General features: G+C 38.4%; 1 protein-coding gene across 14 annotated transcripts in view; it reads left to right on the forward strand.

The window, feature by feature from the left end:
- The window catches only part of ROS1 (ROS proto-oncogene 1, receptor tyrosine kinase), a 113375-nt gene that overhangs the window by 50266 nt on the left and 46590 nt on the right, over nt 1-16519 (forward strand). For 10 of the 14 annotated variants that reach the window (XR_009690993.1, XR_009690992.1, XM_061132003.1 and 7 more), the window contains 9 exons: nt 2057-2274; nt 2599-2759; nt 3134-3278; nt 6015-6277; nt 8705-8768; nt 9397-9599; nt 11379-11584; nt 12667-12950; nt 15913-16092. Coding sequence is in view for 12 of the 14 variants with exons in the window: in XM_061132003.1 (XP_060987986.1) it covers nt 2057-2274; nt 2599-2759; nt 3134-3278; nt 6015-6277; nt 8705-8768; nt 9397-9599; nt 11379-11584; nt 12667-12950; nt 15913-16092 (1724 nt within the window). In the remaining 2 variants the exon portion in view is untranslated. The remainder of the gene's footprint in view (nt 1-2056; nt 2275-2598; nt 2760-3133; nt 3279-6014; nt 6278-8704; nt 8769-9396; nt 9600-11378; nt 11585-12666; nt 12951-15912; nt 16093-16519) is intronic. The other 4 variants (XM_061131997.1, XM_061131995.1, XM_061131994.1 and 1 more) reach the window with 4 other exon arrangements.

Here is a 16519-nt window from a genome sequence, read left to right on the forward strand (position 1 = left end):
CAGCATACTCTGAACTTGGCAAGAACTGTAAGTGGCTTTTCAAACTGTCCTTCCCTCTGGTATGTACAGCCATTCCCTTTGGTTTATTAAATAATGAATCTATTATAACACCGTATCTGTCTTGGAGGTTGAAAAGGGTGCATTTGTCGTAAAAGTTCAGGCATATTTAGTCATGTCAGAACTGAGTATATTGCTCTAAAGTTACCCACACCCTGCTGTTCTCTCTGAATAAAATGGTCCCCAAACCTGGTTCTCTTGGTTACTTTGTGTTCAGACTGCAAGGCTCAGCTTAAACATGGTTTTCTCTGAGAGAAGGTTTCTCTGACCAGATCCTATTAGGTCTCCTTGTTAAGGAGCCCACTCTACCTTTCTATTGACAGTGTCATTCAATAATGTAGTCATTTGCTTCCTACCTGCCTACTTTACTAGGCTGTATATTCTAGGAGGGCAGGGATTGTGTTTGTCTTATTTACCACTGTATTCCTAGTGGCCACCACAGAACTAGGCACCAACATTCACTTAATAAATGAGTAAACCTCTAGTAGAGTAACCTCAGCTGACCTCTATAGGTATCACATGCTTCATGGAAGGATTTACCTTTTAGTGATTTTTTGTTGTTGTTGAGCTGTGATTTAAATCCAGCTATACCAGTTGCTGGGGACTGAAGGGTTTGAGGTACTGACTTGCTGCAAGTGAGGAAGTTGTGCTGAAATTGTGATGAACACCGGATGTCAAGAATTTTTGGATTGGCCCAGGAGATACTTACAGAAGAGAAGTCTTCAGCTGGGAATGAGGGGCAGTTCCAGCCAATGACAATTAAGGGATTTCCAGTCTCAGTCTGCAGGGAAGTCTCTGTCCTGGAGACTGTTTTGGGAATGCTGAACAAACCACCTGTGAACAAGGCTAACAGGAATATATCTGTGGGATCTAGGCTGCAGCATCCCTGGGCATGGTCCAAAAGGGCCGGTCTTCTCAGGTCAAGTGCATCCTGCTTGGTGAGCTTCTTTCCATATGGAATTTGGTTTTATATATCTCACCAAGAGATATACTGGAAAAGTCTCCTGAGAAGTGGAAACAAGAAAGTGTAAAATTAGAAAAGGTGAAAATCCAAAAAGCAAGCCAGGGGCTATCTTCTCTTCTGAGTAGGTATGAATAAAGAATCTTTTACAAGAAAAAGGACTATGGGAATAGTACAAGTGAATGCTGTTTTTCTTTATAAGGCTCACAACTCCCAGGTCCTCTGAGGTAATTTCGGTTTTCTCAAGGAGGTATTAATGAAACTCTCAAAACAAAACTTTTATTTATTTTGATTTTAAGTGCCATATTTTTCTAAAAAGGGGAATGTCAACACTTTAAAAGATATAGGAAGATCATTTTTTTTAAGTGAAATGACTACTCCAAAAGGCTGAGAATCATTGAGATAGTTATTATTGAGTACTAGAAAATCCAAGTAATTTTAGAAACAACCAAGCAGATTTTTAAAGTAAAAATCATGATAAAATTCCTCGTCGTTGAGAAAAAACTTTAAAAGCAATTTTAAATGACATTCTGTTTACTTGAATTCCCTGGTCTGAAACAGCATTTGGACTAAACTGTGGAAATTGGTAAGTATCAATGAAGCAACCGACTGTTGGGAATAGTATAAAGCGAAGGATCAAACAGCTTAGAATAAAGATTGGTGAGTAAATAGTACAACTAACCAAGAAGAAGAGGAAGGCAGTGAGGAGAAACCAATCAGTGGGTTGTGCCTACAATGTGAGGTTATTATGAAAAATCATGAGGATTTATTAACATCTGTGTAACACTTGCTATTGCAATTTCACATTCGTAAGAAAAGCCCTGGAAAATCTACGTGAGGAATACTTCCTGAAAAAAATGCAAAAAGTCAACTTTACAGAGACTTAAGAATAATGAGAATTATTGTCGCAAAGTTTGTTCTCTTTGTTTTCAAACACACACATGAAACAAACACACATTCTCACCTCTTGAATTCTCTACTTGAACGCACCACCCCTTACCCCACTCCACACACACGCTAATTGGCGTCCTGTTTCAGCAGTGCTGGGGACACCACCATCACAGAATTTGCAGCCTGGAGCACCTCTGACATTTCTCAGAATGCACTGATGTTCTACAGTGGTCGGCTTTTCTGGATCAACGGCTTCCGGATTATCACAGCTCAGGAAATTGGTCAGAGGACCAGTGTCTCCGTTTTGGAACCAGCCAAATTTAATCAGTTCACAATTGTTCAGACATCCCTCAAGCCTCTGCCAGGTAGGATATTGTATTCCTGCTTACCCTCTCTTCTCCATACTTTCTGTTAAATAAATTTTAAGGTTGGGTTTTTTTTTTCCTTTAAAATTATGTTTTAAGAGGGAAAAAAGGCTTTAGTAGTTTCTGTGCTTGCAATCCTTTTAACTCTTAACCCAAATTTACAGCCTGAAACAGGCAGAAAAAGATAATTTTCAGGATACATTAAAGGAAAGAAAAATTTTATTTTGGTTCTAATTATCAGTGGTTTCTATTAATATTCCATGTGTCCATGATAATTGATAATCCCCATTTTTTTCTGTCTCTATTCTTTCTTTCCTCCCATAGGGAACTTCTCCTTTACCCCTAAGGTTATCCCAGATGCCATTCCAGAGTCTTCGTTTATGATTGAAGGAAATGCTTCGAGATTTCACATCCTCTGGAATGCTCCCCCAGCAGTGGATTGGGGCATCATTTTCTACAGTGTGGAATTTAGTGCTCATTCTAAGGTATGGCATTGGTTCTAGTAACTTCTAGTTTTCAAGAGGACTGTGCCATCTGCATAAGGCTTGCCTGTACTGATTTGCACTTAATCTTCACTTAACCGAATCCATCTCCCTCACTGTTCCTGTAGCATTTGGTTATAAAGATTATTCCTGAGAATTCTGTTTTACAGCTAGTCTCTGATTGCTTTATGGTTAGTGTTAACCATTCATGTGTTACATACACTAGTGCTGTGGAACAACATGGAACTTAGCAACATTAGCATTTCCAAAATCACAAGGCTAACTTTCATGTGGACTAAAGTTTAAAGATTGTAATTTGGAAAAAAAATGTTATGATTCTCTCCCTAAGAAAATAATGTTTTGTGCTTATATTTTAGTTCCTGGCTAGTGAACAACAGTCTAAACCTGTATTTATTGTGGAAGGGCTGGAGCCCTATGCCTTATTTAATCTTTCTGTCACTCCTTATACCTACTGGGGAAAGGGGCCCAAAACATCTCTATCACTCCGAACACCCGAATCAGGTACAAGGGTTAAAATCTCTTTTTTAAAAAGGCAAAATCTTGCTTTCCATGATCTAGAATGGATCATTAATCATTTCTGACAATCATTTTTAGTTTTGTGTAGATGTATTTAGATTCAATACTCTTTCAGTGACTTTTTGGGTATTAGAATAGCAAAATAAATCTGCATAATTAACTTCAAAATAATATTTCAGATTTCTTAAAGACTTTCACTTGACTGTGATGATATATGTATCAAATGCAGAAATATGTTTCAGGTTATTTGTGAAATGCTTCCTAAGGACAAAGGGGATTTAAGAACATAAAAATTTCCTGGAAGGCAGGTTTACCCTGGTGTTCTTATAGATGGTAACTCAGAATCTTCTGTAGGTGAATAACTGATGTCTAAACTTTTTAAAAAGTGTTTTTCTTTGGAATATATTTTTAAAGAGGAAATTAGCCACATCTTTACATGTGAATATCACTTTAAAAGTGTACAGAGTACATTTATATGTATCATTTCTTTATTAAACATTTATTACATCCCTATCATGTGTCAGAAACATCATTGTATCATTTTATTTGATCCTTACACAGTTCTGCAGTAGGTAGAACAGGTGTTATTATCTCCGTTATGCTAAGAGATAACAATCACTTAGCAGGTTATTACGTTATGTTAAGCCTAGGAGTTGCCCCATGTAAGATAGTTAAGTGGCGGGGCTGGGGCTTACTCTGGACTTTTCACTCTGGTTTCTTCAAATCTCCATTCAGTCAGTTTTGTAAACATTGGCAAATGATCATATCACATTAATTTAATTTATATAAACTTCCCAGCATGGGACCTGGCAGGTAGTAAGAGCACAATAAACATAGAAATCCATTTGCCATTGCATTTTTTAAAAACTGTTAAGATTTTATCAGCAGTATTTATTCATGAGTCTCATAACAGGAACATAGTGGAACCTGGGCAGGTTCCGGAGCAGTTAGCATTTGGATTCAGGTGTGCACTCTTTGAGATTGCCTTGGGGATGTTAGCTTTGGTAGAATTCTTCTGTGGAATGGACTTGACTGCATCCACCATAGGATGCACTGGGAACAAGGGATCATCAGTACTCGGCAATAAGGAAGAATGATACGATTTGGCACGTGCCTCTGGGAAATTTATAATATAGTTGGAAATTATTCAAATTGACAAATATTTATTAAGCACTTACTGTGTGCCAGTCCTCTGCTAGATTTGGGGGGATTTAATAAGGATTAAGAAAGGGTGCTTTCTTTCTTTCTCTGATGAAGCTCATGAAACAAGTTATGAGTTCTGGGAATCAATGTATATCATGGTAACTATAGTCAACAATACTGTATTATATATCTGAAAGTTGCTAAGAGAGTAGATAGTAAATGTTATCGCAACATCAAACAATTATAACTATGTAAGTTGATGTGCTAATTGACCTTAATCATGTTGCAATATATATATGTGTGTATCACACCATCACACTGTACACCTTAAACCTAAACAACGTTATATGTCTATTGAAAGTATTAGTCACTCAGTTGTATACAACTCTTTGCAACCCCGTGGACTGTAGCCTGCCAGGCTCTTCTGTCCATGCAATTCTCCAGGCAAGACTACTGCAGCGGGTTGCCATTCCCTTCTCCAGGGAATATTCCTGACTCAGGGATCTCTGTACTGCAGGACTCAGGACTCTGTATCTGGGTCTCCTGTATTGCAGGTGATTCTTTACCGTCTGAGCCACCAGGGAAGCCCATATATCAATTATATCTTAATAAAGCTGGGGGGAAATTTTTAAAAAATGCAGAGAGATAAACACAGATATTGCTAATAATAATAGAAATGAGACAGTGGCAGTTGACTAGCAATAGTGTAGAGTGAATAAACAAGCCATGAAACCTTCACCTCTGTCAAGTGAAGCATTCTCAGGAGAGGGCCATGCTTGTGGACTGGTGTGACCAGGGAAGGCCTTCCTTCGGGGAGTGGAAACTTTAGCTGGGCTCTAAGGGATGAAGCAAGAAGAGGTTTATCCCATGTAGGTACAATGTAAAAAGGCCTGGGGATTGGATAATGATGTGAGTGCTGAACGTTAAGGAGCAATGGGATTGGAATGAGAGACTGGGAAAAGACCTTGTGGGGGAATCCTGAGAAAGAAGAGGAATGTCTTGGATGGCACAACTTGGAAAACAGGCAGAAGAATTCCTCTTGATTGACGTACACACACAGAGAGAAATTAATTAAAGGACTGTGAGAGGCTCAATTGCTTGGTTTGGCTCTAGAATAGATGGCAACAGTCAAGCCATACTCTCAGAGAGAGTTCAAGATGAGATGACCTGGACCCTGGATATGCTTTATTTTATACCCTGAACTGACTAAAATCTAGATAGAGATAGTGTCTTCCTTCCATTGGTGACTGCCATTTCCATCTCCAGAATGGGAGTAAATACTGTATTTTATAAGGAGAACTAGCCAGCTTCCATGTATACGGACACAGACTAGAAAGATGAGCCTCAGTGGTAGGAAGCAGGATTTGGGTTGGAGAAAAGGAAGACTAGCAGAAATATCAGGATAGGTTCCTGAAGAAATCTATGGCATACTCTCTCCAGAAGATCTTTAAGGACAAGATAGATACACCTTAACTGTCTGGAATGAGAAATATTTATTACTATGTTGCTCTGTACCCTCATCGTGAGTGATAGAAGTCGACCTTATATTCTTTTCTGCCCTGTGTCTCTGCTTTTCAGTTCCATCAGCACCAGAGAATCCCAGAATATTTATATTACCAAGTGAAAAACACCGTAACAAGAATGAAGTTGTGGTGGAATTTAGGTGGAATAAGCCTCAGCATGAAAACGGTGTGTTAACAAGATTCGAAATTTTCTACCAAATATCCAACCAAAACGACACAAACAAAACATTTGAAGACTGGATTGCTGTCAATGTCACTCCCTCAGTGATGTCTTTTCAGCTGGAGGGCATGAGTCCTGGGTACAGCGTTGCCTTCCAGGTACGGGAGTGAAAATGGGGATACGGGGGTCTCAGTGTAAACAGAGAGTGGATTAAAGGACTAGGTTAAGAAGTCTGCTCTGTTAATCATTTGATGTATGCTGTAATCACAGAGGTCGAGTGGGCAGCAAATATGTAGCAGGGAGAGGGGACAGCTAGGATTAAGGACATCTTGACACTTTCTTGCTTCCAGATTCAGAACAAATCATTATTTTTGGCTCCATCACTAAAAGCCATGTATCACGGTAGGTGCTTTTATACTGATTATCTCATTTGATCTTCACATTGTCTGTGAAGAAAAACCATGTCCCTGGGTGCATCAGTGAGGTACCAAAGCTGTGTGGTTGGGAAGTAGTGTGCTGTTTGGTCTGGCTTCTAGAATCCTTTCCATCATATCACATCAGTTGCTGGGAGGCATCCAACAAGTGGGGATGCCCTTACTTCCAGTTACGGAAGGAAATAGAAGATGAGGGTCTGGGTAGTTGACATCTCACATTTTTCACCTGGCTGATGAGAGAGAAGAAAGTGAAAGAGAGTATGAGTCAAAAGGAAAAAGCTACTGCCACCTGTTTTGGCATTTTTAATCTAATATGACAAAGCTTTCCCCTTATGGCAGATGGCTTGATGATTTCTACATCCTCATTATATATCAGGTTAGTGACAAGGTTGTGCATATTTGGAGTTATTTTCCATCCTTTTTGGGAAATGTAAGGTTTTGGGGAGAGTTTTAGAGATTTGTGGTTTCCAGAAGATCTATTTTATTTTTGCAAAATTTTAATTCAATGATTATTTTTATAATATATTCAGTTCAGTTCAGTTCAGTTTGGTCGCTCAGTTGTGTCCAACTCTTTGTGACCCCAAGAACCACAGCACGCCAGGCCTCCCTGTCCATCACCAACTCCCGGAGATTACTCAAACTCATGTCCATCGAGTCGGTGATGCCATCCAACCATCTCAATCTCTGTCGTCCCCTTCTCCTCCTGTCCCCAATCCCTCCCAGCATCAGGGTCTTTTCCAATGAGTCAACTCTTCGCATGAGGTGGCCAAAGTATTGTTAACATATACTAATAAAAATTATACATAAAAGTGAAAGATAATACACTTTCCTATTTGTTAAGAATTATGTGTGTTCCAGTTAAACAAATACTCTGGTTAAGTGTGTTTGCCTTTATAGTTTGTTGGTGTTGTTTAGTCTCACACTTGTGTCTGACTCTTGCAACCCTGTGAACCGTAGTCCACCAGGCTTCTCTGTCCATGGGATATCCCAGGCAAGAATATTTGAGTAGGTTGCCATTTCCTCCTCCAGGAGCCCCTTCCCATGTCTCCTGCAGTGGCAGGCATATTCTTTACCACTGAGCCTATATAGTTATTATAGTGGTTCAAATCTCAGTCAGGACAGAACTTTGCAAAGTGACATACATACATAGGCATGAGTTTTACTTGCATAGTCCAGTGCAGAAGTAAAAGCTGCTTGATATATATAAAATATACATATATATATATATATATATATATACGTATGTACCATGTTACACACACACATACACACACACACCATAGACAGATAGTAATAAATAGAATACAGTAGAATAGATTTAATAGAAGTATAATAAAAATGAACCAATGTTTTGTTGATTGAGAGAACACTTGAGGATCTATCTTTCAAGGTCGTCATTATGGACGACAATTTTCTTGTAGGCTATAGTACACAGGCAAGGTTTTGAAGTGGAAATAATTATTATATAATAAAAGACATTTAAAAAAATTGTTAAAAAATGTTGCTGTTGGAATGCAACGTGGCACAGTGGGAAGAAAAGCATACAGACCTCAGAAGACTTAGTTCTTATGCCAGTTCCTACATGTGTCATTGTGGCTGGGTTACCTACCCTAATGATGATCTTTGTCCAGTTTCTACTCTCAGTAGTTGTGAGGATCAAAAGAAATAATATATGTAAAAGTGGTTTGAAACACACAATTCATTTTCAAATATAAGGGTTAATTACTATTTTCTTTTTATAAATCTCCTTTTTAAAAAGTACAGTAAATTTAATTATTTGAAACTTCATGTTGATTTCATGATAAGTAGTTTACCATAATCTGTATAGTTTTGTTTCTGTTAAATATTCCATGTAACTTAATTTTGGAAATAGCTAAAGACCTTTTTTAAGAACTTTAGATCTTTTGCAATAGGGATTTGTGCCATTACTTTGTACTTTTCTGGACAATAAAAACCTTACCAACAGTAGTTTAGGACAATATTTTCCCTCATAATTTATTGCTATATACTTAGATGTGACTAACTAAACTATTCATAATGTGTCTCATAACTCTGAAATGAACCATTCAATAATTTATCAGTCTCAGAACTTAATTATTGTCACTCAGGGCACTTCTGAAGGCACTTCTTTATATCCTTTTCTTTCTTTAGGTTCGAGTCTTCACATCCAAAGGACCTGGACCATTTTCTGACATAGTAAAGTCCAAAACATCAGGTATTTATCATCTGAAACCTGTGCAAGTGTTAATAACAATTAGTGATTTAATTATAAATATTAATATTATATGTTTATATAATATTGATATATTAATTTTATATAATATAAATTTGATTTAATTATCAAATATTAATAACAATTAGTGATTTCATTATTAGGAGTTTCCCTGATAGCTCAGTTGGTAAAGAATATGCCTGCAATGCAGGAGACCCTGGTTCAATACGTGGGTTTGGAAAATCCCCTGGAGAAGGGAAAGGCTTTCCACCCCAGTATTCTGGCCATGAACGGTCCATGGAGTCGCAAAGAGTCAGGCACGACTGAGCGACTTTCACTTCACTCTCTCTCTAGTGATTTAAAAACATTTTGACCGTTAGTATTCTCAGAGGTACCCAAGTACTATCTCTGAGCTGAAACTAAAGTCAAATAAAGTAATCAACTTTTATCATCACCAAACCTGCTTATATAAACGTAGGCTTAGAGTGCCTGGGCAGTCTCCATCGAGACAGGTGTAGGTGTAGTTCATGAGGCCAGAGACTCATTGATTTCAAAATGGTCTGATATTGAATCGAGGGGTTTTGCTAAAGTTCTTTTTCTCATACATATCATCTACTTGTTTTGTTTTTAGAAATTAACCCATGCCCATACCTCATAACTCTTGTTGACAACAAGATAACTTTATTAGATATGGATCGAAGTCAGGTGGCATGGACATTCCCAGCAGAAGGCGATGTTGATGCCATGGGCTACACAGCTGATGATGCAGTGGGGTACTACGCTCAGGGAGACTCCCTCTTCCTCCTCGAAATGGACAGCCGGTCCAGCACTAAGGTATTTTGCTATGTAATTCCTTTGAACGAAAGTGGAGTATTTGCCTATCACACAAGCCCGTGATTAAAATGATTGGCCAGTGGTTGAGACATTAAAATTAGAATGGCTGAAAAAGACACATGTTGTATAATTATTTAGTTACAAATGAATTCAGGTTAGATTTGGGGCAAATGAGATTCAGGTTTAATTTAGCAAACAGTGGCTTTAAGGCACTGTGTTACCTGAGATAGAGGTAAAAAAAAAAAAAAAAAAGTCACTGTCTTTGAACAAATCCAGTCTAGTCTGGATGATGAAGTCTGGATGACATAGTCTAAGATGATGAAGACAGTGTTGCTTAGTGGTTAAGAGGGTGAGCTTTGAAATCTGACAAGCTAGAGTTTAATTCTGACTCTGTTACATGCTAGATCTGTGATCGTCAGCAATTTCTTTAACCACTGTGGTTGCATAGTCCCTCATCTTAGAAGATTAATGAGCTAAGCCTTGGCAGGCACTTAGCACAATGCCTGGCATGTGGTAGGCATTCACTGAATTTAGCTAGTGGAGGGGATAGGCAGAAGACTGTAAGTGCTGTGCTGAGGGCAGGATGCAGTGGGACTGCAGAGAACGGATACTTGACCCAGGGTGGAATGGTGGTGGTAGGGGTAGAGTGGAAAGACATCTTGCATACAAAGATGATGAACCAGGTGAAAGTGGGGCATGGCTGAGCGATCAGCAAAGTCTGGGAAACCAGAAAGTCACAGCCTGTTTGGGGAGCTGTAACTAGAAGGAGGTCTTCCCTGGTGGCTCAGCAGTAGAGAATCTGCCTGCAATGCAGGAAACATGGGTTTGATCCCTGGGTTGGGAAGATCCCCTGGAGAAGGAAATGCCAACCCACTCCTGTATTCTTGCCTGAGAAATCCCACAGACAGAGGAGCCTGGCGGTCTACAGTCCATGGGGTGGCAGAAGAATTGAACATGATTTGGTGACTACACAAGTAGAAGGAACTTGGAATGGAGATGGAGGTGAGGGCACAGTGAAAGGCAGTGTTAAAGCCAAAGAGGTGGGCAGGGACCTGAATATAATGGGCCTTCTTTACTGTGCTAAGGAGTTGAATGTCAATTTTAAAGCCAGCATTAAGCCATTCAAGACATTTAGTGGATCATTAAAGCAATCAACCAGTGTTTCAGGGAGACCTCTCTGTTACCTGTCTGAATACCCTTAGAGAAGGTTAAGTCGGAGGCAGTCAGGAGGCTATCACAGAAATCCAAACAGGAAATTTTAAGCAGGAAATGGGAGACATTGAGTGAGAGAAGAGAGGATAAACTCGGGAGATACTACCCATAATTCACTATGGGTAGTAATGGGAGGAAGAAGTCAAGGGTGAACGACAATTGTCAAGATTGTTCCTCAGGTGAGTGTTGGAAATCCATAATAATATAAAATGCAGGACAAAAGGAGAATTGGGGGTGGAGTGATGCATTCTGTTTTCTGGGATCGTTCATTTGGAGATTTTCAGTAGGTAGTTTGATATATGAATCAGTAACTCAATGAGCCACCTTGCCTGAAGATGTAGATTTGTAGCACTGGTCTATGGATTACAGTTGAAGTCATGGTGATTGAAATTAACCACGTGTGAAAAGAGGTCCAGTGTTATAATGGTACACAATCCAGAGTTACCAAGGTTTGATGTTACAAAAGAGAAGTGCAGTTAATAAGTAATATGAGTGTTTAAAAAAAGTCATCAGATTTGAGGGAAATGACCACTATCTTCTTGACTGTGCTTTCTACCTGTTGTTAAGATTTTCAGAGATGCGCTGGTTTTTGATATCACAATTATTACAATTGACTGGATTTCGAGGCACCTCTACTTTGTGCTGAAAGAATCACAAAACAGAATGCAAATATTTGATATGGATCTTGAAAACAAGGTGAAATATCCCAGGAAGCTGAAAGCTTGCAATAGAAATTCAACAATAACTTCTTTTTCTGTGTATCCTTTTTTAAGGTATGTGAAGTGTATCTGTTTCTATTGTGATGAAATAGACATAAACATATTTAATGTGATATCTTTGGTTTAATATCAGAGTCAATGATGGGACACTAAGATGCTTAATGTTCTTGATGTTAACTTACAGTAAGTAATTCTATGTATGAATAATGAGCCCATAACCACCACTATATAAAATTAATCCATACTGAGAACTCCTTTAACCTAAAGATAGATTAATTTCCAGCAGGAAACAAGTGTATTTTTAATCCAGTGAATTTAAAAACACCTCCAGTTGGTAAGGACAGGAAGGGGATTGAGACAGTGGCAGGAAATGAGCAGGAGATAGGCAGTTTGTTTTGCACAGTAAATGATACTCTGGGCTCATTTGTCTTTAATTAATGTCTTCATTAGATGAATTTTAAGACCTCCGTTCAGCAACTGAAGGGCAGTTTTTCAGGTTGCTTATGCTTGTGCCATTAGCATGGTTATAATCTATCTTGAAACTAGATTGGTAACTAGTATTAAGAAGTAGAAACAAAATTAAGAAGAGAGGAATGGAGATGGTGTTGATGGAAAGTATGCAAATGTATTTCATATTTAGAGCCTTTAATGAGCCATTTAATACAATACCTAAGATCATTAAGGCTTCCCTGGTGGCTCAGACGGTAAAGAATTCACCTGCAATTCAGGAGACATGAGTTCGATCCCTGGGTTGGGAAGATCCCCTGGACAAGGGAATGGCTATTCACTGCAGTATTGTTGCCTGGAGAATTCCATGGATAGAGGAGCCTGATCGGCTACAGTCCATGGGGCCACAAAGAGTCGGACACAAATGAGTGACTAAACACACTTACAAGGTCAATATAATCCAAGGCTTTTGTTGTAAACACATTTATTGAGAAATTGTTGGAAAATGATACATACTAGACTTCATGTGACCTTTTCCATCAGAAGGTTTTTGAGCACTGAGACATGTTCTCTCTAAAGGTGGCATTTGTTCCCACAGTCATCAGAAAAGATTTCTCTTCATTAGAAAGTGATATGTGTGATGGTAGGTTTAACTGATTAAACTGGAGGATCTTTTTTTCCCCCAATAGTCGCCTATATTGGACAGAAGTTTTTGATTCTGGATCTCAGATGTTCTACTACAGTATTATCAAAAAGACTGTGCACCGAATTCTGCAACCCCCAGTCATAAACCATCCAAACGGAAGCCAATGTTCTTGTAATGTGACTGAATCTGAGTTGAGTGGAGCAATGACTATTGACACCTCTGACCTAAAGAAACCACAGATATACTTTGTCAAAGGTCAAGAGATCTGGGCCACAGATCTAGAAGCATGTCAGTGTTGGCAAATTTTCATCCTGCCTGCTCTTCTTGGTAAGACACATGTGTGTATGTAGATCTTCACTGGCGATGGGAGACCTTCCTGTCCCATTAAAAAGGGGTTACAGGCAACATATACTCAAATGAATATATATGTATAACATATATACAGACATACATACATATAATATACATATATGGTATTTGCTCCAGACCATGCCAAATGTTTTTGTAGAATTCAAGCTGTATTCAGGCAAATTGTACATAGGCATTCACATAATTTTCTGGATCTATTAGGGAGCTTTTTTCTTGTCATTTTACAGTTAACAGAAGTATTAATACAACTTATTGAGCTTAATTACATATTCTAGATAGGTTACTAAATGCATTATTGTATTTGATCTTCAAAATACCTCACTGAAGTAGATATTAATATATGCATTTTACAGATAAGGAAACTGAGGCCGAGAAAGGTAAGGTCACATGTCTGTAAGGCCACAATTAATACAGGAGCTGGTGTTTTGAAACTGGGCCTAATTACAGCATCCTTGATCTTCCTACCAGTACTTCACTCCCATGCTGATCTCATTGCCTCCACATTTAGTGTGACTTGGTCAATATTTGACAGGTCTATTTGTTGAAATTCACAAGCTTGTAGAGGAAATATTTTAAAGTCATTTGGTAGTCTTCTAATTAGAAGTACCTGTAAAGTTTAAAAAACACCCTAAACATCCCCATATATTCTTAAAGCTCTAGTCCTCACCATCCAGTATAGTAATCACTTATCACATGTGGTGATTTAAGTTTAAATTAATTAAAATTAAATTAAATTCTAAATTTAATTCCTCAGCCACACTAGTCACATTTTAAATGCTCAAAACCCATTAAGTGGCTAAGGTTACTGTACTGAGCAGCATAGATATAAAATATTTCCATCATCAAAATTGCTATTGGGCATTTTGAAACTGCAAATGTGTGTGTGTGTGTGTGTGTGTGTGTGTGTGTGTGGTATAACTGAATGTATGGTTTTGTTGACATGTCACCCAGAGCATTCTAGAAATAATTCCAATGTACTTTAAGTGGACTTCCGATTAGAGATAATGTTTTGAACTTCTCTTACTAGGAGAATAACTTGCCTGTATTGAATCTGTGACAAAGACTCACCGATACACTCACAAAGACTCACAAAGACTCCCTGGTCAAACTTTAATTCCTTATTTTTGGTCCGTGCCTCGTGACCTGCTGGATCTTACTTCCTGTATCCAACCAGTGCCTCACGCCGTAGAAGCATGGAGTCCAGAGTCTTAACCACTGGACTGCCAGGGAAGTCCCTAATTAACCTTTAGTTATACTCTTGTGAGGGATGTAACTGAACTAGGCCTCACATTTGACTTTGCTTGTCCATCCTTGCTGAGTCCAGTTTATCCAGAATCTTGCCAGATCAGTTTAGAGAGAATCCCTCCCGCTCAGTATCTGACCAAGTTCTTTATCTCCCTTTCTTGATGTTCTTGGCTCACTGTTAGCAAAAATCCAATTGGACCAGCTTAAGAGGAACCCCCCGCCCCTTGGTGTCTCCTCTCCTCGTTGGCTACAGTCCCTGCTGTCCTTGCTGTATTTGAGTTGTCCACGTCTCCCTCCCCCATTGCAATATTCCAACAGCCTTGATTAAAGTCTTCCCGACCATTTAAACAAGTGTCAGAATAACTTTCCTTAACATCTGATACACAAGGATTATCTAATGGGCCCTTATCTTATAGAACTAGTCAGTCTTCAGGAAGCCATAATTGAAATCCGTAATCCCAAAATTAGAAAATTAGAGTAACTTTAGAGATCTTTTAGCTGATGTAATATTGGAAGAAATCTTTACAAAAACAGCCCTGCTTGAGCTCTTGTTTGTGAAACATTTACTACCTTATAAAGGAGTCTGTTTAATTTTTGTGTAATTCTAGATATTATATATTTTTCTTATGTTTAAAGTTTTCTCCCATTTCTCTATTCATTGGCTTGAATTCTGATCTTTAAATTTACAAAGTATAAATCAGTCACTTTCCACATGATAGCCACTTAATTGTAGAAACAGCTGCACTTCCTTTAGAGGAAAAAATTTAAGTATCTATAAGTACTCCTTAGGCGATGTGGCTTCTAGATCTTTCTTTGCCCTGTCCACCCTCCTGAGATTTAACTCTAGCTGCTTAATCCTCTTAAATGGTGCCCCATAATAACTCACTGGACTTTGAATAAGTTCTGGTCAGTGCAGAGGACCTCTGACTACTCAGTTCTTCTTTTACTGCAGCTGAAAGTGACATCAGGCCTTTGAGCTGCCTGCCATTTGAAGAACCCATGGTCTTCTTTATGTTAATGATTAGCCAGATTGCTTTCCTAATTTACAGACTTAATTTTAACCTTGAATTTAGGATGTTATATTTGTTATTAAATTAAATGTTATTGAATTTCCATCCATTTCATGATTCTGCTGTGATATTTTTGAATGGTAAGCCAAAGACTGACTGCACTAGTGACATTAGGATTCATATGTATTATCTGCAAATTTGATAAATATGTTTGCTCTGCATTCATTCTAAATCATGGATAAAAATACTGAGCGAGGCACTGAGCCCTGAACCTCATCTCTTACCTCCCTTCATTCAGTGTTGTTTCATGTGAAATCACACAGCTAAGTTTTGAATCCTGGTTCTGCCCTTGGACAACTTTGTGGCCTTAAGGGGATTATTTCACCCCTCTAAGCCTCAGTTCCCTAATTACAAAATTAGATGAATAATAATAGTATTTGCTTTGATATGGCTTGATATGGCAAGTTGGCTTGATATGGAACTGAAATGAGAAAATATCTATAAAATACTTAGGCTAAAAATTCAAAATAAAGTTATTCTTCTGTACTGAAATAATAGATTCAAAATTGATCAGAAAAAAAGATTTCACATATTGCTTAGAGCAGAAAATGTCAGCTATGTATTTTGTTCTTTATGTTCTTTCTTTCATTTATGATTTTTATCAGCAGGAAAAATGCTTGTTAGCTTGACTGTGGCTGGAGAATTTCTTTATTGGATCTCCAAAATAGAGGACAGCACACAGATTTATCAAGCAAAGAAAAGCAATGGGGCCATCCTCTCCCAGGTGGAAGCCCCAAGGAGTAAGCATATTTTGGTTTACAGTTCAGTTCTACAGCCTTTTCCAGGTAGGAAAGTCACATTTTTTATAAGCTTGTTCTCTCAGTTTAGGATCAGGAAAATCTCATAATGTCTCCTCCTCCAGGGCGGTCCTTCCAACTCTTCACTGTGCTCTCAGCATTGCTCCAAATGCTCAGGGTTTGGTGCACGCTGTAATTGCTATTTGCCCTGGGTCACAATTTATCTCTATGTGTACTCGTGGCTTGGGCTGTGGCAGGTCACTTTAGATGTGGGAAATCCTTGTCCTGTCAATCTGTCTCTTCTCTTTCTCTTCTCAGTCACATAGCTTCCCTTCTTTTTTTCTTGTGTTTCCCCTGATGGTATTTTAGACTTCCCAGTGGTGTCAAAAAGCTTTGCATTTAATTTCAGATCTTTTTCAAGGTGAAGTGACTTATGCATTATAGTATTATACATGTCAAGTATTTAACATGTGTA

This window comes from Dama dama, chromosome 28 (assembly GCF_033118175.1).
Source record: "Dama dama isolate Ldn47 chromosome 28, ASM3311817v1, whole genome shotgun sequence".
Classification (NCBI taxonomy): Eukaryota; Metazoa; Chordata; class Mammalia; order Artiodactyla; family Cervidae; genus Dama; species Dama dama.